The sequence below is a fragment of the Mirounga angustirostris genome, unplaced genomic scaffold, assembly GCF_029215605.1.
Source record: "Mirounga angustirostris isolate CCGP_5_RB_7025 unplaced genomic scaffold, mMirAng1.0.hap1 SCAF_1, whole genome shotgun sequence".
In the NCBI taxonomy this organism is placed as follows: Eukaryota; Metazoa; Chordata; class Mammalia; order Carnivora; family Phocidae; genus Mirounga; species Mirounga angustirostris.
In genome coordinates this window covers 154,355,743-154,378,993 of record NW_026991709.1, presented here as the reverse complement: position 1 = coordinate 154,378,993, position 23,251 = coordinate 154,355,743, and the positions used below count along the sequence as shown (strand labels likewise).

At 37.1% G+C, this 23,251-nt stretch overlaps 1 protein-coding gene across 14 annotated transcripts in view; it reads left to right on the top strand.

Moving 5' to 3' along the window:
* The window catches only part of CLASP2 (cytoplasmic linker associated protein 2), a 184,359-nt gene that overhangs the window by 8,082 nt on the left and 153,026 nt on the right, over positions 1 to 23,251 (top strand). For all 14 annotated transcript variants that reach the window (XM_045904135.3, XM_045904129.3, XM_064590567.1 and 11 more), the window contains exons 2-5: positions 9,087 to 9,165; positions 18,875 to 18,978; positions 21,493 to 21,584; positions 22,752 to 22,827. In XM_045904135.3, the coding sequence (XP_045760091.1) occupies positions 9,087 to 9,165; positions 18,875 to 18,978; positions 21,493 to 21,584; positions 22,752 to 22,827 (351 nt within the window). The remainder of the gene's footprint in view (positions 1 to 9,086; positions 9,166 to 18,874; positions 18,979 to 21,492; positions 21,585 to 22,751; positions 22,828 to 23,251) is intronic.

Here is a 23,251-nt window from a genome sequence, read left to right as displayed (position 1 = left end):
TCTATAAATGGTAGTCCCTTCTCATCCGTGGGGGATACATTTCCAAGACTCCCCAGCAGATGCTGGAAACAGCAAATCGTACCTATATACACACTATGTTTTTCCTTATACATACATACCTGTGAGAAAGCTTAATTTATGTTAGGCACCATAAGAAATTAACAGCAATAATAAAGCAGAACATTTATAACAATATACTATAATAAAAGCTATATGAATGTGGTCTCTCTCAAAATCTTGTACTATACTCACCCTTCTTGTGATGATGTGGGATAATGAAATGATGAGATGAAGTGAGGTTAATGATGTAGGCATTGTAACATAGTGTTAGGCTGTTACTGATTTCTGAAGAGGATTATCTACTTCTGAACCACAGTTGACCTTGGTAACTCAGGCTGTGGAAAGCAAAACTGGGGATAAGGGGGGACTACCAGATAATAATGATAGTTTTGCTTCTTTCCAGTTCTTTAGTTTTGCTTGGTTTGGGTGCATTGGTTAAGACTCTTAGGATGAGGTTGAGTAAAAGAGCGTGGGCCTTGAGTTCTTTTGTTTCAAGGGTATGTTCATTTCACCATTAGGAATCACAGTTCCTGTAATTTTTTTTTTTTTAAAGATTTTATTTATTTGACAGAGAGGGACAGCAAGAGAGGGAACACAAGCATGGGGAGTGGAGAGGGAGAAGCAGGCTTCCTACTGAGCAGAGAGCCCGATGCAGGGCTCCATCCCAGGACCCTGGAATCATGACCTGAGCCGAAGGCCAACGCTTAACAACTGAGCCACCCAGGCGCCCCTCCTGTAATTTTTTTTAAAAAAACTTTTTACTATAAAGAATTTTGAACATATGTAAAGGTAGACAGAATAAAATAACAAATCCACCCACAACACTCATCAGTCCATGGCTAATCATGCCCCATCACTTTGTCACAAATCACAGATACATTGTTTCATCAATGAGACTTTTGATTTAGTGTCTCGAAGATAAATGTTCTTTAAAGAATTGTTGGGGTGCCTGGGTGGCTCAGGCAGTTAAGCGTCCAACTCTTGATCTCAGCTCAGGTCTTGATCTCAGGGTCTTGAGTTCAAGCCTCACGTAAGGCTCCCAACTGGGCATGGAGTCTACTTAAAAAAAATTATTAAAAAATTGTTAACATAACCTCACCACCATTATCATATGTAAAAAAAAAATAAAGCCAAATATGCAGGGTCAAATTTCCAATTTTTAAAATGTCATGCAAATTTTTAATTAGATATTTATTTGTTTATTTTAGTAGGCTCCCACCCAGCGTGGAACTCAGTGTGGGGCTTGAACTCACGACCCTGAGATCAAGACTTGAGCTGATACTGGGCGCCTGAGTGGCTCAGTTGGTTAAGCGACTGCCTTCGGCTCAGGTCATGATCCCAGGGTCCTGGGATCGAGTCCCGCATCGGGCTCCCTGCTCTGCGGGGAGCCTGCTTCTCCCTCTGCCTCTCTCTCTCTGTGTCTCATGAATAAATAAATAAAATCTTAAAAAAAAAAGACTTGAGCTGATACCAACAGTTGGATGCTTAACTGACTATGCTACCCAGGCACCCCTTTAATTATTTCAAGAAAACTCAGGATCCAAATAAGATTTCCACACTGTGATTTGTTAATATATTAGTTTCCTGTTGCTGCTGTGTCAATTTACCATACCCTTAGTAGCCTAAGCAACATAGATTTATTTTCTTGTAGTTTTGGAGGTCAGAAGTCCTAAATGGGTTTCACTGGGATAAAATCAAGGTTTCAGCAAGATTGTATTCTTCTAGAGAACTTCGAGGAGATAATTTTCCATATTCTGGAAACTGCATGCATTTCTTGGCTTAAGACCTCTTCTGTCTTCAAAGCCAGCAGTATAGCACCTTCAAATCTTCCAGACCACTGCTTTTGTCATTGCATCTCTGTTTACTCTCCTGCCTCTCTTTTATGAGGTGTCTTGTGATATATATGGGGCCCAAGATAACCCAGAGTAATCTCCCCACTTTAAGACCTTTACAACATCTTTAAAGTTTTTTTTACCACATAAAGGAACATTCTCACAGGTCTTAGAGGTTAGGATGTGGACACCTTTGGGAGGCCATACCTCAGCCAACATGTTTATTAAGTTTCTTTGAATTTGTTTCTCCCTCAGTTTCTCTTTTTAAAAATTCTTGGATTTTAGGGTGCCTGGGTGGCTCAGTCGTTAAGCGTCTGCGTTCAGCTCAGGTCATGATCCCAGGGCTCTGGGATCAAGTCCTGCATAGGGCTCCCTGCTCAGTGGAGACCTTGCATCTCCTTCTGCCCCTACCCCCACTCGTGGGCACCCCCCACTTCTCTCTCTCTCCCATAAATAAATAAAATCTTAAAAAAAATTCTTGGATTTTATTTGTAGAGTTTCCCACAGTTATGATTTTGCTGATTTCATTCCTGTGTGCTAGTTCCTCTGTATTTCCTATAAATTGGTAGTTGGACCTATAGCTTGATCAGATTCGGTCTTTTTTTCCTCCTCAGGAGGCACATAGCATCAAGAAAGCACATAAGGTATGATAGTATCTTTTTATGATGTTAGCAGCCATTAATGTTCAGTGTTTAGATCTCTTAATTCATTAGGGTTTGCAAAATGATACTCTAATTTTGTCATTCTTTCACTTATTAAGAGAAATTTAGACCATTTACTTCTGTTTGGTTACTCATTGGCATAGTTTATAATAGAAAGGCAGGCATACCTCATTTTCTTGTGCTCTACATTATTGTGCTTCATAGATACTGCATTTTTCACAAATTGAAGGTTTGTGGCAACCCTGCATTAAACAAGTCAATTGGTGCCCTTTTTCCGACAGCATTTGGTTACTTTGTTATCTTTATGCCACATTTTGGTAATTCTTGCAGTATTTCTAAATTTTTTTGTTGTAGTGTGTTATGATCTGTGATCAGTGATCTCTGATGTTACTATTGTAATTGTTGGAACCACACCTATTCAGGATGGCAAACTTAATCAATAAATGTGTTCTGACTGCTCCACTGACCAGCCATTTCCTGTTTTTCTCCCTCTCCCTGGGCCTCCCTGTTCCTTGAGACACAACCATATTGAAATGAGGCCAATTAATAGCTCTACGTGGCCTCTAAATGTTCAAGTGAAAGAAAGAGTTGCGTGTGTCTCACAGTAAATCAAAAGCTAGAAATGATTAAGCTTAGTGAGGAAGGCAAGTCAAAAGCTGAGACAGGCCAAAAGCTAGGCCTCTTGTGACAAACAGCCAACTTGTGACTGGAAAGGAAAGGTTCTTGACGGAAATTAAAAGTGCTACTCCAGTGAACACACAAATGATAAGAGAGCAACACAGCTTTATTGCTGATAGAGAGACAAAGTTTTAGTGGTCTGGATAGAAGATCAAAGCGGCCACAATACTCCCTTAAGCCAGAGTGTCGTCCAGAGCAAGGCCCTAACTATCTTCAGTTCTGTGAAGGCTGAGATTGGTGAGGAAGCCATGGAAGTTTGAAGCCAGAAGTTGGTTCATGAGGTTTAAGGAAAGAAGCCATCTCCATCATAACATAAAATTGCACGGTGGAACAGCAAAGTGCTGATACAGAAGTTCCAACAAGTTATTCAGAAGATCTAGCTAGGATGATTCATGAAGGTAGCTACACTAAGCAACAGATTTTCAATGTAGACGGAACAGCCTTATGTTAGAATAAGATGCCATCTAGGACTTTCACAGCTAGAGAGAAGTCAATGCCTGGCTCTAAAGGACAGGGTGACTCTCTTGTTATGGGCTAATGCAGCCTGTGACTTTAAGTTGAAGCCACTGCCTCACTTACCATTGTGAAAATCCTAAGGCCCTTGGGAATTATGCTAAATCCACTCTCCTGTGCTCTCTAAATGGAACAACAAAGCCTGGGGGAGAGCACGTCTATTTACAACATGGTTTCCTGAATATTTTAAGCCACTGCTGAGACCTACTGCTGAGAAAAAAAAGATTCCTTTCAAAATATTACTGCTCGTTGACAATGCGCCTGGTCATGCAAGAGCTGCAATGGAGATGTACAATGAGAATTACTGTTGTCTTCATGCCTGCTAACATGCCTGCTAATCCATTCTGCAACCCATGGATCATGGAGTAATTTTGATTTTAAAGTCTTACTGTTTAAGAAATAACATTTCGTAAGGCTATAGCTGCCATAGATTGTGATTCCTGATGGATCTGGGCAAAGTAAATTGAAAACTTCTGGAAAGGACTCACCATTCTAGATGCCTAGAAAATTCATGATTCCTGGGAAGAGTTCAACATAACAGGAGTTTGGAAGAAGTTGATGGCTTTGAGGCATTCAAGGGAGGGAGTAACTGCAGACGTGGTAGAAATAGCAAGAGAACTAGAATTAGAAGTGGAGTCTTCGCTGTGCAGTAACTTTTTATCTTGATGTAGTCCCAATAATTTATTTTTGCTTTTGTTTCCCTTGCCTCAGGAGACATATAGAAGTTGCTACAGCCAGTGTCAAAGAAGTTACGTGCCTATGTTCTCTGCTAGGATTTTTATGGTTTCAGGTCTTACAGTTAGGTCTTTGATCATTTTGAGTTTATTTTTGTGTAAGGTGTAAGAAAGTGGTCCAGTTTCATTCTTTCACATGTTGCTGTCCAGTTTTCCTAGCACCGTTTGTTGAAAAGACTGTCTTTTTGGATATTCTGATGGGTTAAATAGGTGATAGGTATTAGGGAATGTACTTGTCATGATGAGCACAGGGTGATGTAAGTGTTGAATTACTACATTGTACACCTGAAACTCATATAACACTATATGTTAACTAACTGGAATTAAAATAACCTGGGGGAAAAAAAAAGAAATGGAGCCTGAAAATGTGAGTTGCAACAATCTCATGATAGAACTGGAGCAGATGAGTTGCTTCTTAATGAATGAGGAAATAGTTTTCCTTGGGATGGGATCTACTCCTGGTGAAGATGCTGTGAAGATTGTTGAAATGACAGCAAAAGATTAAAAATATTACATATATTTAGTTGATAAGCAGCATCAGAGTTTGAGAACCTTGACTCCAATTTTGAAAGAAATTCTGTGGGTAAAAGGCTATCAAACAGCATCACATGCTACAGAGAAATCATTCATGAAAGGAAAAGTCAGTTGTTGCAGCAAACTTCATTGTTGTCTTTTTTTTTTTTTGAAGATTTTATTTATTTCTTGATGAGAGAGAGACAGCGAGAGAGGGAACACAAGCAGGGAGAGTGGGAGAGGGAGAAGCAGGCTTCCCGCAGAGCAGGGAGCCCAGTGTGGGGCTCGATCCCAGGACCCTGGGATCATGACCTGAGCCGAAGGCAGACGCTTAACGACTGAGCCACCCAGGTGCCCCTTTTGTTGTCTTATTTTTAAGAAATTGCCACAGCCACCCCAGCCTTTAACAACCACCACCCTGATTGGGCAGCAGCCATCAACGTTGAGGCAGGACCCTCCACCAGCCAAAAGATTACAACTTGCTGAAAGCTCAGATAATTGCTAACATTTTTTAGCAGTAAAGTATTTTATAGTTAAGGTATTTACTTTTCTTAAGACATAATGATATTGCATGCTTACTAGAGCAAAATATAGGGTAAACATGATTTTTATATGCACTGGGAAATGAAAAAATTGACTTGACTCACTTTGTTGCGATATTCCCTTTATTGCAGTGGTCTGGAACAGAATCCACAGTATTTCTGAGGTATGCCTGTAGTTCAAATGATTCTTTCATTTACTAAGTGTTGAAATATTAAGGTGGTCTTCTAGCATCCTCCAGTATTGGCTAAATAGTTTTTATCATTATGAATTCTTGTATTTAAACATATCTAATGTGTTTCAAGACAATGCAGTTATTATCCTTATTAATATTTAAATGTTCTATCTTGACATGACCCTAGTAATCTCTTACAGCATCTTCGCTGTCTGGTATCACAAGATGTCCTAGTTCCTGCTCCTGCCCTGGAATCAGCCACTTCTCCAAGAAACTCTGGTTCTTTTTAGTGGGAAATAGTATATATGTGAGTGCTAGTGGAACTCATTGTTACCTGTTTGATTGCTTCTAGATTTTTTTTTTCAATAAATAGGATGGGAATTTTGAAGAAAAACATATCATGAGTTCATAGTGATTCTAATTTAGTTTCAGGACTGCATTTTTTACTACTTCTGTATGTCTTCTATCTCCTTCAATCAACAAGATTTCTAAAATCATTGAAGTTTCTTTTTTGCAGAGTTTAGTGTTTGTTCTTAGGGTATATCCCCCTGGAGAGAGAGAATCAAATTACTATACTTTAAAGTCACTTGAAATAGTTAAAATACTAATTTGGTATATGTTTAGGCTCACTTACTTTGTTTTCAATGAAATTAGTTATTGCTACAAATACAGTGTATTCAAAATAGTCTGGCTTCCTTCTCTATTCCTTATAGCCTGTTCCTAACCATTAAAAATATTTTTTCTTATTATTTTTCCATTGCTGTTATTTTTAATAAACATTTCTAACTATATCTACACGTAGTGCTCTTTGTATATATACATGCATTGTCCAACTTGCTTTTTTCAGTTAACGATATATCATGGAGGTGCACTTGGGTGGCTCAGCTGGTTAAGTGTCTGACTCTTGATTTTGGCTCAGGTCATGATCTCAGGGTCGTGAGATCAAAACTCGTGTTGTGCTCCACGCTTAGCGAGGAGTCTGCTTGAGATTCTCTCCACCCCCCCACTCACTCTTTCTCTTTAAAATAAATAAATAAAATCTTAAAACAATATCATAGAGGTATTGCATAGCAGAATTAGGGTAGTCCTCATTTTTATTTTTAAAGTGTTATAGTGGGGCGCCTGCGTGGCTCAGTCGTTAAGCGTCTGCGTTCAGCTCAGGTCATGATCCCAGGGTCCTGGGATCAAGCCCTGCATCAGGCTCCCTGCTCAGCGGGAAGCCTACTTCTCCCTCTCCCACTCCCCCTGATTGTGTTCCTGCTCTCGCTCACTCTCTCTCTCTGTCAAATAAATAAATAAAATCTTTAAAAAATAAAATACAGTGTTATAGTACCCTGTAGCATGGATGTACCATCGTTTATTGAATCTGTCTCATATTGATGAATGTTTGGATAGTTTCTGGTCTCTTGGAATGAATAATATTCATATGTCCTTTAATAATTTTGTTAGTGTATATTAGGGATAGATTCCTAAATGAGATCTTACCAAGTGTACATGTTTTTCCTGCTAATTTGAGATACTGCTTTTATCACCTGTAAAGTCTGTTAAGTCTCTGAGCCTATTTGTAGATTTTTCAATTATGTTTTAACAGCTTTATTGATATAATTTACATATTATACAATTTATTCATTTGAAGTGTACAATTCATTGATTTTTTTAGTATATTTACATATATGCACAACCATCAGCACAGTTAATTTTATAATTATTTTCATCACCTCAAGAAGATCTCTGTACCCTTTTGCAGATACCACCTTATCCCCCCATATTCCCTAGTTCTAAGCAACCACTAATCTACTTTCTATCTCTATAGGTTTGCTTATTTTGGACATTTCTTACAAGTTTAATCATACAACATCTCACCATTTGTGACCTTTTTTTTCGCTTACAATGTTTTCAAGGTTCATTCATGTTGTAACATGTACCAGTCAGTCCTGTTCATGACCACATTTTTGATTGAGTGCATACACCACATTTTCTTTACCCATCAGTTGAAGAACATGTGGGTTTTTGCACCTTTAGCTATTATGAATAAGGCTGTAGTGAACTTGGCATACAGGTATCTGTGTCCTGGTTTAACTCCTTTGGATATATACCTAGGAGTGGAATTAATTGTTGACCACTCAGTGTTTTTGTAACACCCTTCACCTTATACCTTCCCTTTTTTCCTGTGCTTCATAGAGGGTTTTTCTCCATGTTCTCTTCTCCAGTGGTAAACTGCTCCTTACGCTGTCCTTGCTAGCCTGGTTGTGGCAAGTGGGAGTGTTCTCTGTTTTTCTGGTCCAGCTTCAGTCTTAGGAGCCCTTGGTTCTTGAGTCTTAGGGATGAGGCTTTATCAGAGATCCTGCCTCTCCTCAACTATAGACCTCTAATCATCTGAGCCCAGGATGATTTTCTGCTTCTCCCTCTGAAGTAGAGAACTTTTTTTCTTTCCTCTTTGCTCAGCAGCAGTGAGTTTTTACCTGTGTCCTGGGGTGACAGTATTTGTCTTTCTCTCGGTAGCATCATACCTTTGTTTCTTACAAAAGTATGGGAAAAGAAAGTTTTGTGCCTTTCCTACAAAGGCAGCTGCTCCCTTCGTCAGACTTGTACAACCAAGAGATACTTTTTCCAATCACGAGTGTTCAGTGGAGGTTTGTGGAGAAAGAGCCTGTAAATGGGTCTCTCCTTTTGTGTCTGTGGCTACTAGGAATTATATATTTTCATGCTATCCCACATTCAGCTATTAACAAGTTAAATATAGTTGAACTCTTAACCCACTTGTATCACATTTTCATTTTCCTTCTGTCCTCTGCCACATGTGTCCTACTGCTTATGTCCCATCTCTCCTTGGGAGCATCTATCTTTCCTTAAATTTCAGGCTAGTTGATTATCCTACAACTGCAGCTTTCTTATGGATTCAAGAGAGATACGGTTCTATAGATTATTTGGCTTTTTCTTGTTGTAGTGGGAGTGGTATTTTTTTCCAGTGTCTCCATCCTAGACAAAAGCTGGAATTTCTGTATAATAAAAGGTGCTGTTATTTTTAACTTTCATTTAGGAAACATTTCAACATTATGGGAAAGTTGCTTGTATAGTCAGTGAACTTCTTTGTACCCTTCACCTAATTTACCAGTTACTAACATTTTGCCAAATACACTTTATCACTATCTTCCTGCATATTTATACACCATTATTATTATTATTATTGTTATTATTATTGAACCATCTGAGAATAGGGTGCCCTAACCTCATGGCTGTTTATCCCTGAATACTGCAGTCTCCTTATTTTTTAAAAAAACTTGGTAATATATGAAGATCTTTATATGTCAGTGATTATAATTGATTTGAAAGAATGCATTGGTACTTTGTATTCATTAAAATTTCTTTCTATCTGTAGGTATCATTAATGGGATTGGAAATTTTAAGTGCCTTTGTGGACAGATTATCAACACGATTTAAGTCCTATGTAGTAATGGGTAAGTTAACTTTATCTAAATATTATTGTGGGTTTTGACATACTGACTTTTTTTCTCACTGTTTTTAATAGAATTGGTTCTCTGTGAATGCAAAAATGTAATTTTGTACAACCCAGAGATCTAATTAGCATTTTAGGTTGCCTAGACATAAAAGATTTTAAGCCTATTTAAATAAATATTTCCTTTGAGACCAAAAAAAAAAAAAAGCAAAAAACACACTAAATATACTGTTGATAGATTTTTACTTCATATTTTAAAATGTTTTACTGTAACTTTTACTTTTTTTGTAACATTAAAAATTTATAACTTACACCATGACTTTTTTCCATTTTTTCTCTTTTTAATTATTCATTTATTTTTTTCCCTTTTCAAATTTTTATTTCAATTCTAATTAACATACAGTTATTGGTATATTGGTTTCAGGAGTAGAATTCAGTGATTCATCACTTACATAGAACACCCAGTGCTCATAACAAGTGCCGTCCTTAATACCCATCACTCATCTAGCCCACCCCCCACCCACTTCCTTCCATCAACCCTCAGTTTGTTCTCTATCATTAAGAGTCTCTTGTGGTTTGTTTCCCTCTCTGTCCTTTTTTTCCTCCCTTCCCGTATGTTCATCTGTTTTGTTTCTTAAATTCCACATATAAGTGAAATCATACGGTATTTGTCTTTCTCTGACTTATTTCACTTAGCATAGTATACTCTAGTTCCATCCATGTCATTGCACATGGTTAAGATTTCATTCTTTTTGATGGCTGAGTAATATCCCATTATATATATAGACACACACACACCACATCCTTATCCATTCATCAGTTGATGGACATTTGGGCTCTTGCCATAGTTTGACTATTGTTGATGATGCTGCTATAAACATCATGGTGCATGTACCCCTTCAAATCTGTATTTTTGTATCCTTTGGGTAAATACCTAGCAGTGCAATTGCTGGGTCATAGAGTAGCTCTATTTTTAACTTTTTGAGGAACCTCCATACTGTTTTCCAGAGTGGCTGCTCCAGTTTGCATTCCTACAATGCCACTTGTTAGACTATCTGTGACGGACCAGTTCTTTTGCTGCTAGTCTGTTGCAGATGAATATTTTGTAAAATACAATAAAAATAAATTACAGCAAAGTGAAAGAAAAAAAAAACAAGGCCCAATTTTTTATTATTAGATTCAGTAAATAAAATTATTTTGGTCAGATTGTTTTTAAAATTTTATTTTATAAACACTCTTCATTTTTTTTTTTTTACCACAAATAGTTTGTAGACTGGTCCAGGCTGCCAGCCATACTTTGAGGTGCACTTACAGTAGTGTGTTTGCAGTACAGTACAGCATAGTAATACAATGCTTTTCTTTGTGTGGTGGTTAGGATTACAGCATTGACTTTGACCTGTTTTCTAAACCTGAGTGACCTTCATGTGTCTTTTCGAGTACTTTGATGAGTAGATTTGGTTCCTGTTATGTAGAAATATTTAAGGGGGGGAAAAAGAAATATTTAAGGGAAACCTCAGATGTTTGTGATTTTCTTTTATGAGTTAAGTTAATGCTTCATAATGCCTCACACTTATTTTTGAATTATCTTTGGTCAACTTTTTATTCATGTTTGGTATAACCGTAAATTCTGCTGCTTTCTTCTTTTTATAAACTTTTTTGTTTAGCTATCTTTTTAGCAGAAGCATCTTAGTGAGTTTCCCTTTATTATTCCCTTTTTAATCAATACCTGGTATCAGTTCATTCTTTATATGAATATCCTCTAGAAAGGTGATTTCTTTACTCTGTCAGTCTTCTGCTGAAAGATCCTATGATGGGGCGCCTGGGTGGCTCAGTCGTTAAGTGTCTGCCTTCGGCTCAGGTCATGATCCCAAGGTCCTGGGATCGAACCCTGCATCGAGCTCCCTGCTACGCGGGAAGCCTGCTTCTCCCTCTCCCACTCCCCGTACTTGTGTTCCCTCCCTCGCTGTGTCGCTGTCAAATAAATAAATAAGATCTTTAAAAAAAAAAAAATCCTATGATGTTAAAAACTATGCTCTGCAAACATATTTTACTTGCTTATGTATTTTCTTAAAACATTTTGAATCATTGTTTAAAATTACAACATTTTACATAAAAATTCATGTTTATGACTTGTCTTAAACAATTGGTCAATGTGGCAACCCTGATCTTCCACTCCTACGGGTACTTTTTGGCTGAAGTTTTGTCATAGCTTCTCTTTTGAATGGGTCATGAGCTTTCTGATTCATAAGTCGCTCCCATCTCCTCGTCTCCTCATAACTGAGATATCAGTTATGATATGGCAAGCTTGAAATACTGCCATTTTTAGAGCTGGTTCATTTTTGGCATTTTCTGTATGTCCCTGACTGTAGGCATTTATGTTTGTAACCCCTGCCCTGTAGTAGTTCCCTATTATTAGCTGTGACAGATAGTATTTTAGGCTTGACAGTAATTCTAGGTATTACGTATCTTGCTTATTTTTTGAACACAAGGAGGGCCAGATGGGATTTGATGCTCCGACTGCTCGTTATGAGGCAGTAGGAGTATTGGGACCAGAATCCTAGTTTGTTGCCTCCTAGGACTGTCCTGCTTTCAGAACTTCTGTTTTGCTGTCCTTTGGTGTTCTAGTTCTCTCAGCGTGTATGTCTCTTCTGCATCTCAATAGCCGCATTTATCAGTGATATTTAGCAAGTACTTTTTTCCACTTTAGCTAATCAGAAACTTGCTCAGTCTTATTAGTTCTGGCCTAATTTGTTCATGCTTCTGCAGTGCTGTTCTTTCTTTTTGAAATCCTCTCCTTGGGGTGCCTCGGTGGTGTAGTTAGTTCAGTTAAGTGTCCCACTCTTGGTTTTGGCTCAGGTTGTGTGATCTCAGGGTCCTGAAATTGAGCCCCACATTGGGTTCCACGTGGAGTCTGCTTGGGAACACACACTGCCCCTCCACCCTTCTCTCTCTCTCAAATACATGAATAAATCTTGTTTTATTTTAAGATTTTATTTATTTATTTATTTGACAGAGCGAGAGAGCACAAGCAGGGGGAACAGTAGAGGGAGAGGGAGAAGCAGGCTCCCCACTGAGCAAGGAGCCTGATGTGGGACTAGATCTCAGGACCCTGGGATCATGATCTGAGTCAAAGGCATTTGCTTAACCATCTGAGCCACCCAGGTGCCCCTACATAAATAAATTAAAAAAAAGAAAAAAAAAGAAACGAGTCCTTTTTTTCTCTTTAAAAGATTTACTTCAGATTTCAATATTTAGGAACTTTTCATATTAACCTCACCCTACACTGAAGTTTTCTTTACTCCATGATTCTTATACCCTTAAATACTTAATAAATTACATTAAGTTGCTTTTATTCGTATTTCATATGTGTTCTCCATATATCTACATAGGCTTATATGTAATTTTTTTAATCTTCTAATCTACTCTTTATGGTTACTTCTGTACATTAATGTTAGCCAGTATCATTTTCACTTTGAACCCTACATGTTCATCATTTTCCTTGATGAAACTTGAACTTAGTTGAGAGTCAGTGTGGTATAATAGGAAAATTTTATCACTACTTTGCTACCGTATATTGCCTACTTGTCATCCATTTATTAGGCTTTATCTACTGTACATATGAGAGATTATCCTTACACTATTTTTGGTTTGTATGGTAGCTCCATAAGATAGGCAGTATATCTGTGTAGTCTTAAGGGGGTACAGTACTAAACTAAGAGCCCCAGGGTTAACTTTCTTGATCTACCCTGTCTTAGAATTTAGCCAAACCATGTTAGGAGCCTTTCTGTAAGAGGAAGAAATTGAATTAAATTATGTGTGGAAGGTGTGTTTTTTTAAATAATGTAATCCTAGATATATGTAACTTGATGTGAGTGATACTTTCTTTTGGTGCACTTAGGTTATTATAGCTATTTTTACCTTTTTACGTTAAAAGTGAAGAGATGTTTCAGGAAAATTGAGATTCATGTTCAGTTTTAGACGAAGTGCCAGACAGAGTATAGGCTCTATTGATACAGTTCTTTAATATAAAATACTTAATTTTTCTTTTGTGACCACATGTACTGTGGAAAAATAAGCTTTTCAAACAAAAAAATATATACAGTTTACTGATTACCAACCCTGGTTTATGATAACTGAATTCAGTAAAGGATCTCATGTTTTACAAATTTTAAGCAGATAGTTTTTTTTTTTAATTGTTAGTCACCATACGTTACATCATTAGTTTTTGATGTAGTGTTCCATGATTCATTGTTTGCGTATAACACCCAGTGCTCCATGCAATACATGCCCTTCTTAATACCCATCACCAGGCTAACCCATCTCCCCACCCCCCTCCCCTCTAAAACCCTCAGTTTATTTCTCAGAGTCCATAGTCTCTCATGGTTTGATTCCCCCTCTTCATTTTTCCCTTCCTACTATCTTCTTTTTTTTTTTAACATAAAATGTATTATTTGTTTCAGAGGTACAGGTCTGTGATTCATCAGTCTTACACAATTCACAGCGCTCACCATAGCACTAGACTCCCCAGTGTCCATCACCCAGCCACCCCATCCCTCCCACCCCCCACCACTCCAGCAACCCTCAGTTTGTTTCCTGAGATTAAGAGTCTCTTATGGTTTGTCTCCCTCTCTGGTTTCATCTTTTTTTTTTTTTAAGATTTTATTTATTTATTTGAGAGAGAGAATGAGATAGAGAGAGAAAGCATGAGGGGGGGGAGGGTCAGAGGGAGAAGCAGACTCTCTGCTGAGCAGGGAGCCCGATGCGGGACTCAATCCCGGGACTCTAGGATCATGACCTGAGCCGAAGGCAGTCACTTAAGCAACTGAGCCACCCAGGCACACGTCTGGTTTCATCTTGTTTCATTTTTTCCTCCCTTCCCCTCTGCTCCTTTGTCTTGTTTCTCAAATTCCTCGTATCAGTGAGATCATATGATGCTTGTCTGTCTCTGATTGACTTATTTCGCTTAGCATGATACCCTTTAGTTCCATCCATGTTGTTGCAAATGACAAGATTTCGTGTTTTTTTGATGGTTGCATAATATTCTATTGTATCTATATACCACATCTTCTTTATCCATTCATCTGTCAATGTACATTTGGGCTCTTTCCATAGTTTGGCTGTTATGGACTTTGCTCCTATAAACATTGGGGTGCAGGTGTCCCTTTGGATCACTACCTTTGTATCTTTGGGGTAAATACCCAGCAGTGCAATTGCTGGGTCATACGGTAGCTCTATTTTCAACTTTTTGAGGAACCTCCATACTGTTTTCCAGAGTGGCTGCACCAGCTTGCTTTCCCACCAACAGTGTAGGAGGGGTCCTTTTTCTCCGCATCCTCGCCAACATCTGTCGTTTCCTGACTTGTTAATTTTAGCCATTCTGACTGGTGTGAGGTGGTAGCTCATTGAGGTTTTGATTTGTATTTCCCTGATGCCGAGTGATGTTGAACACTTTTTCATGTGTCTGTTGGCCATTTGGATGTCTTCTTTGGAAAAGTGTCTGTTCATGTCTTCTGCCCATTTCTTGATTGGATTAGTTGTTCTTTGGGTGTTGAGTTTGAGAAGTTCGTTATAGATTTTGGATACTAGCCCTTTATCTGATATGTCATTTGCAAATATCTTCTCCCATTCTGCCAGTTGTCTTTTGGTTTTGTTGATTGTTTCCTTTGCTGTGCAAAAGCTTTTTATCTTGATGAAGTCCCAATAGTTCATTTTTGCCCTGCTTCACTTGCCTTGGGCAATGTGTCTGGGAAAAAGTTGCTGCAGCTGAGGTCGAAGAGGTTGCTGCCTCTGTTCTCCTCTAGGATTTTGATGGATTCCTGCCTCACATTTAGGTCTTTCATCCATTTTGAGTCTGTTTTTGTGTGTAGTGTAAGCAAATGGTTCAGTTTCATTCTTCTGCATGTGGCTGTCCAATTTTCCCAACACCATCTGTTCAAGAGACTGTCTTTTTTCCACTGGACTTTCTTTCCTGCTTTGTCGAAGATTAGTTGACCATAGAGTTGAGGGTCCATTTCTGGGCTCTCTATTCTGTTCCATTGATCTAGGTGTCTGTTTTTGTGCCAGTACCATACTGTCTTGATGATGACAGCTTTGTAATAGAGCTTGAAGTCCAGAACTGTGATGCCGCCAGCTTTGCTTTTCTTTTTAAACATTCCTCTGGCTATTCGGGGTCTTTTCTGGTTCCAACAAATTTTAGGATTATTTGTCCATTTCTTTGAGAAAAGTTGATGGTATTTTGATAGGGATTGCATTGAATGTGTAGATTGCTCTGGTAGCATAGACATTTTCACAATATTTGTTCTTCCAATCCATGAGCATGAAACGTTTTTCCATTTCTTTGTGTCTTCCTCAGTTTCTTTCATGAGTATTTTATAGTTTTCTGAGTACAGATTCTTTGCCTCTTTGGATTTATTCCTAGGTATCTTATGGTTTTGGGTGCAGTTGTAAATGGGATCAACTCCTTAATTTCTCTTTCTTCTGTCTTGTTGGTGTATAGAAATGCCACTGATTTCTGTGCATTGATTTTATATCCTGCCACTTGACTGAATTCCTGTATGAGTTCTAGCAGTTTTGGGGTGGAGTCTTTTGGGTTTTCCACATAAAGTATCATATCATCTGCAAAGCATGAGAATTTGACTTCTTCTTTGCCAATTCGGATGCTTTTTATTTCTTTTTGTTGTCTGATTGTTGTGGCTAGGACTTCTAATACTATGTTGAATAGCAGTGGTGATAGTGGACCATCCCTGCCATGTTCCTGACCTTAGGGGAAAAGCTGTCAGTTTTTCCCCATTGAGAATGATATTTGCTGTGGGTTTTTCATAGATGGCTTTTATGATACTGAGGTATGTACCCTCTGTCCCTACACTCTGAAGAGTTTTAATCAAGAAAGGATGCTGTACTTGGTTATGCTTTTTCTTTAAGCAGGTAGTTTTAATTGAAAATGCAGTTACAGAAAGAGTATTAGAATAGTTGGGCTACCTGGTCATCAGTTTTGCATCTTGTAAAATGGTATGCATCTCATACAGTGCTGAGAGAATAAAACATACCAGCTGTGCTTTAAACTTCTCCAGTGTTTCACTGTTCATATTCCAGTCTGATTGATCTATTCATTTGTTTAACAAATTCTTAATGTCTATAGGGTAAAAACACTGTTTGGGGTTCCTATAATTATCTATTGAATATTCATCACATTGAATGGTAAAATTCAGTGGTCATTATATTATATACAGATCTTTAGGATCCTTAGACTGTTAACTATTCCAAATGCTTATTATGGGCTTAGCACAAGCCTTTTTTTTTTTTTTTTTTTTTTACCAGTTTTACTTCATCCTCTCACTAGCCATGTGCGGTATAGGCCTGCATCCCTCCTTATTTTATAGACAAGGAAACTTCGAAATGTGGAGAAGTTTATATAATTAATAACTGGTAGAGCTAGGAATAAAATCTTACTCTACTTGACACCAAGGGAGTATGTGTTAAAAAGGAATTCTAATGCAAAAAATTCATGGATTTTTTAATAACTATAATAATAGTTTATATAGTGTAAAGTTGTTTTCATTGTTTATATTTTATAAAATTTTAGTTTTTCATATTGAAGTGAGCCGTTGTTTGGGTCAACATATTAATTTTCTTTTTGGAGTTAAATTCCACCTCTCAAGAATGAAGTGGCTATTTTTTTTTCATACTACTGTTGTGTGATTGTTACAACACACACACCCACGCAGAACACCCCAGTTACAAGTAAATAGAAATAGTTATGACTGGGACCTAATTGTGTGGATTATTTAAATCCTTGTTTCAACTTGCTATTTGTGTGACTTTGGGCAAGGTATTTAATCCCTTTGGGCCTTCTCTATCAAATGGGCCTACTCTATTTCATAGGATTGTTATGAGGATGACATGAGATAATTCAGTGCTTAGTACATAATAATACTTAATATTTATTAAGTGTTTATTACTGTCTTCTGCCTCTCAGAAGCTATCAGAACCAGAGTCCCACACAGCCAATCCTACAGATGTCAGTGATTTTCTCTGATGTTAACAATAATCTAAGCAAGATGAGAAGTGTTTATATTATTCCGACTGACAGGTACTTCAGTTGCCTCATGATTAGGCTTATGATTTTATGGCAGGGACTTTGTTTTCTTATACAGTTGTTTCCTTGATTAAGCTTAGGTTTTTGGATAATATCATTTCATTTGGTATAGTGGGCTTCTCACTGTATTTGAATTTTCTTCCAAAAAGAATTTAATTTCTTTTTTCCTTAAGTGTTGTTGTTTATTTACATCAGTCTGGTTGTTATATTGTAGACAATGTTATATTGTAGAACATATTTGCATCAAAGTATATATACAATTAATTATAATTGTAAATAATTGAGAGAAAAATTCCTTTCTCGATCTCATTTCTTCTTCCTTCCCTTGTTTACACTAGGTCTCAGCCTTCATTGCCTCAGGGAAAGGAAGGCTATAGCTATCATGTCAAAAGAGAAAAGAAGTTAATTTCTTTTTTTTTTTTTTTTAACGATTTTATTTATTTATTCATGAGAGACAGAGAGAGAGAGAGAGAGGCAGAGGGAGAAGCAGGCTCCCAAGGAGCAGGGAGCCCGATGCGGAACTCGATCCCAGGACCCTGGGATCATGACCTGAGCCAAAGGCAGACGCTTAACCATCTGAGCCACCCAGGCGCCCAAAAGAAGTTAATTTCTTTGCCTTCGAACATGTAGAATGATGCTAGCGATGGTGAGGGTGGTAGGTGACACAGAGTGCTTACTCAGTGCCCTTCACTCTAAGTGGTTTACATTTATTCCCTTTTCCATTTTCAGTCATCTTCTGAGGTGAGTGCTGCTGCAAACATTAATGGTTGAGGATATAAAGACAAAAGGAGACGAAATATTGTGGCCACGCACCTTGTAACACCACATAAGGGGCAATGGTAATTTAAGGGATTACAGAAAGATAATTTTGACTATGAGATATTTTTGCCCAATGAGTGGACTTAAAACCCTCTGAGTTCTAGCTTCTGCCTCCCTTTCCCTTCACCCTCACCCTCAATAGATGTGATTTCTTTGTGGTGCTTTGTTGATTTATAGTTACAGAAACCTTTTTCGTGAAAACTCTCCAAGAATGGACTCTCACCTGCCTTTCCTGCCTCCTTCCTTGAAATAGTGCCACAGTCTTGGACATAGTAGAGAAAAACTTTAATCCAGGGGCCTAGGCTTTTATTTTTGTCAGTTGAGTAATATGTCATACATGCATAAGTGTATATCACACATGTAATTGTACACCAACACCTGCCTGTGCCCAGGTCGAGAAACTAGAACTCTGCCATCCTAGATACTTCCTCTCTGCATTCCTGATGACACCTCCCTCTCTCCCTCCCTCTGCCAGAGAGGTAACCACTGACATGACCTTTTAGATAACCATTCCCTGCTCATCTGTAGAGCTTGACTAGCCATACACATCTCCAAATAGGATAATATTTCGTCTTGCCTGTTTTTTGAATATTATCATAAGTGGATATCATGTAATATGTATGCTTTTGAAACTTCCTTCTGCGTTATTTTTTATTAGACTCATGAGTAAAGGAAATAATTTGCTTACCTCTTAACTTTTCATTTATGGAAACAAGCTGTTTATAATTTTGTAAAATATAGCTTATAATGGAGATGAATGATAAATATTTACTCTCTTTCTCTTGCCTTTCTCTAGTTATTGTAGCTTTAATAGACAGAATGGGAGATGCCAAAGACAAGGTTCGAGATGAAGCTCAGACTCTGATATTGAAATTAATGGATCAAGTAGCACCACCTATGGTAGGCTTTCATTTTCAAATTTACATTTTGCTAATCAGTGATGAAATATCAGTAAAGATAGCTGGTAATCACAGCAAGTCATTGAAGCCCCAGGGGACAGGAAAGCTGAAATTTTAAACAATGAATTGTTGTTAATTCTTTAAAGGAATTGAAATTTAAGATAAAATGTCAATATTTGACTTTTTGGTTTTTTTGCTTTTCTTTTTCCTATTTTCTGCTCTTTGACACTTTATACAAAGCTAACTCTGAGATTCTGCTAGACACTACTGATTATATTATTCTTTAGGATTTTCTAGTTTTTCTTACCTGCAGATAATAGTGTTCAGTGAGAAAGGTCATTTTGAGAACTACTGAATATATTAATTTGTGCAACTTTTACAGCAACAAGAAGAAAATTTTTTATTTGAACAGGTGGTTACTGATTGTATAAGGCATATATTCTGTGACACCAACTTGTGTTTTATGAATACAGTAGAAAAAAATAGCCCTTATGGAGATGTTTTGAAAGGAGAGCAAAAAGGGGCGCGTGGATGGCTCAGTCAGTTAAGCATCTGACTCTTGATCTCAGCTCAGGTCTTGATCTCAGGGTTGTGAGTTTAAGTCCCACGTTGGGTCGTAAGTTTAAGTCCCATATGTATGCTTTTGAAACTTCCTTCTCCGTTATTTTTGATTGGACTCATGAGTAAAGGAAATAATTTGCTTACCTCTTAACTTTTCATTTATGGAAACAAGCTGTTAATAATTTTTTTTAAAGATTTTATTTATTTATTTGAGAGAGAGAATGAGATAGAGAGAGCATGAGATGGGGGAGGGTCAGAGGGAGAAGCAGACTCCCTGCTGAGCAGGGAGCCCGATGCGGGACTCGATCCTGGGACTCCAGGATCATGACCTGAGCTGAAGGCAGTCGCTTAACCAACTGAGCCACCCAGGCACCCCACAAGCTGTTAATAATTTTGTAAAATATAGCTTATAATGGAGATGAATAATAAATATTTACTCTCTTTCTCTTGCATTTCTCTAGTTATTGTAGCTTTAATAGAGTGGGAGATGCCAAAGACAAGGTTCGAGATGAAGCTCAGACTCTGATACTGAAATTAATGTTATTATTAACAATTTCCATCAGGTTATTCCAAACATACAGCTAATTGTCTCAATCAATCCTTTCTCCACATTTAGAAACACCATCCTTACCATTTATTAGATTCATACACACACACACACACACTCTTCCTGGACTCTTTATTCAGTTCTAATAGTTCTCTTTCCGCCAAACTTTCTGGAAGGTAACTTGGAAGTTTATTAAAAACCACGACAATAAATTGATATGTAAACAAAGATTTATAGAATGTTAAGTAGAAAAAAATCAGAATTTACAATATATACAATGGTATTATGGGTTATTACCTAAAATACAGTTTCAAAATTATAACACATATTACATATGTTTTATAAAAAATTGCAAAAATTAACTGTTTGCCCAGATATTTTATACCTTAGAATGAAGTCCTTGTTAATAGTTTGGTGGGTATCCTTCAACACTTGTTTAGTGGTTCAAATTTTAACTCATTTTGACATGCTGTTATAAGCAGTTCTATAAGGAACATCCTTGTACATGTGTCTTTGGATGTACATATAAGTATTTATATAGAATAGTGTTCCAGAGATGGTGTTGCTGCATCAAGTTATTCACATTTAAGATTTTCTGAATAAACTTCCAAGTTACCTTCCAGAAAGTTTGGCAGAAAGAGAAATATTAGTAGAACTGAATAAAGGGTCCAGGAAGAGGTGTGTGTGTGTGTGTGTGTGTGTGTATGAATCTAATAAATGGTAAGGATGGTGTTTCTAGATGTGGAGAAAGGATGGATAGAGACAATTAGCTGTATGTTTGGAAGAATAAAGTTGGATTCCTTCCTACACCAAATTCATATAATTGCTGTAGATTATCTGTTACAGGTTATGTATGCTTTTTACAAAAGAAAATTATATTAGGTAGCAATAAAATGACTTTTACCAAATGATGTTTCTGTATTTGGATCCAGTGCTAAAGTGAGAAAAGCCTGAATTATAAAATGTTGAAAAAGCCTGTTCCATGTGACAATTTGGAGTAGTTACTAGGCAACATTGGACCTTTTAAATACTTACTGGACTACTGGGCTTATAATGGTAGCATTGTTGTTGGGAGGTTTCTAAAGCTTAGAAAGAATTCTATGTCCATGGAAATTCTAAGGTTTTTAGGTATTGGACATAGTTTCCTGAGAATAATTGAAATCCACAGTGAAAGATGGACATAGTTTTTCTGAGAATAACAAATCTAAAGTGAAAGATACTAAATAAAAACTAAAAATGTGATTAAGATACTTAAAAATGGGTGAGAACAACATTAGTACAAATTTGGTAGAGAAGTAAAGTCTGATGGGAAAATTCAGTTATCATTAAGGTTGGTGATAAGGTTGGGAATAAAAAAGATTATAACATGAGTAATTTAATTTTTTGTTATACTTGTTTTTTAAATAGTACATTTGGGAACAGTTGGCTTCTGGTTTTAAGCACAAGAATTTTCGATCTCGAGAAGGCGTGTGTCTGTGTCTTATTGAAACCTTAAACATGTAAGTTTTATGATTACTGAAAATAGCCATCTTGTTTTTCATTTTTCTAAAAGGAAAAAGCAATATCCATTTCATAAAGCTTGAAGAAAGCTATGGAAGTAACATTTTAAATAGTTACTAATTGATTTCTGGTATAAGAGTTTTTGATTCGGTATCTTTAGCTGTTAATTTTTTATGTGTATGTTAATTTAAAATTATTAGTCAGTGATAAGAAGTGTTTTTCTTTTTTTCTTGAGTAAGTTAATAGTTGCTACCCAAAATAGATGGTCATATAACAAGTATGTTGATATAACTTAGGATCTACTTCTGTTCTGGACCCAGTTTGGAATTGTTTTTAACTCAGTGGTATTTCAAATATCGTAGCCAATTCCCTCCAGCTAGGCTTTCTAGACCAGTGTGTATGGCTACCCAAATCACAGACTGAACAAGATTCTCCCAGATAACTAGACAGTGAATCAGGTAGCAGTATGTAGAGCTCTGACAGCAGAGAGCCACAGAGCTCAGAACTCCAGTCCGAAGAAGTTGTTACGGCTTTTGATCTCTTTCTGGATTATTTGTTCAAGTTCTGTGCAACAAGATAGGTGATATATAGTAGCTTTCAACTTTTCCTGTAGTGTTACTTCCTTTTTTCTAACTATACCTTCATTTATTTTCTATTACTCCACTGTGGTCCTTTCTGCCATCTAGAGCTTGTAAGTGCATTCAGTTCTGCACAACTTTTGTGGTTTTTGGCTCTCCTGTCATTTGCTTTCAACCCATGACCTCATCAAATATTAATAAACATAATTAAAGGTTTTATTGGAATGCAAATTTATTTGAGACCCGGCATCTAAAAAAAATCACTATTTTAAAACAAAAGCTCAATTTTTCCTGAGTGATCAGTAGGTTGCTAGGTGTTAAAAGTGCCATTGGTTGAACATTTTGTTCTGTTGGATCATGTGTTGACAGTTTTCATTGTCAGTCATGATTTTTCAAGTTTGCATATTTCACATTGTTTAGAATTAGTTTTTGCTTGTGTCTGATGTCCTTCATGTTTTAATGATGTGTACCCATGCTCCTCACCATGTTTGTCTTTTTGATATAGACAAGAAGAAAGTATAAGGCTATTTTGTTTACTGTTTGATTAAAACCAAATTCTCTTTATTTTTTGTTTCAAATTATATTTAGTTTTGGGGCTCAGCCACTAGTCCTCAGCAAGTTGGTACCACATTTGTGTATCCTATTTGGAGATTCCAACAGTCAGGTAAAATTTTACTTACATTCAAGCACCGACTAATTTTTTTGGCTATCTCTTCTTTCCTTGTGCCCTTAACTCCATTTTAAAAAAAGAAGAGGGAGGGCGGAGGGGGGTAGTGAAAACAAGATTTCACCTCATTTTTTTTTTTTTAATCCACCAAAGTTACTTTCCAAGAACACATTATATTCACGTAAGTTGCTTAAGTTTGTTACTCGTTTGGCTAGTATTAAGGATATATGGGACTAAAAGGATAGTTCTTGGGTTTGAAAGATTGAGTGACAAAGAACCTGGATTCCTTTTTATAGTCCTCCTACATGTTAATTGTGTGGACAGATTGTCAGCTTCCTTTCTTCATTCCTGAATGTGGTTGCGTAACAACTTTTTGCAACAGTCATAACCCTATTTAACAGAGGGAATTTGTACCAGTGGT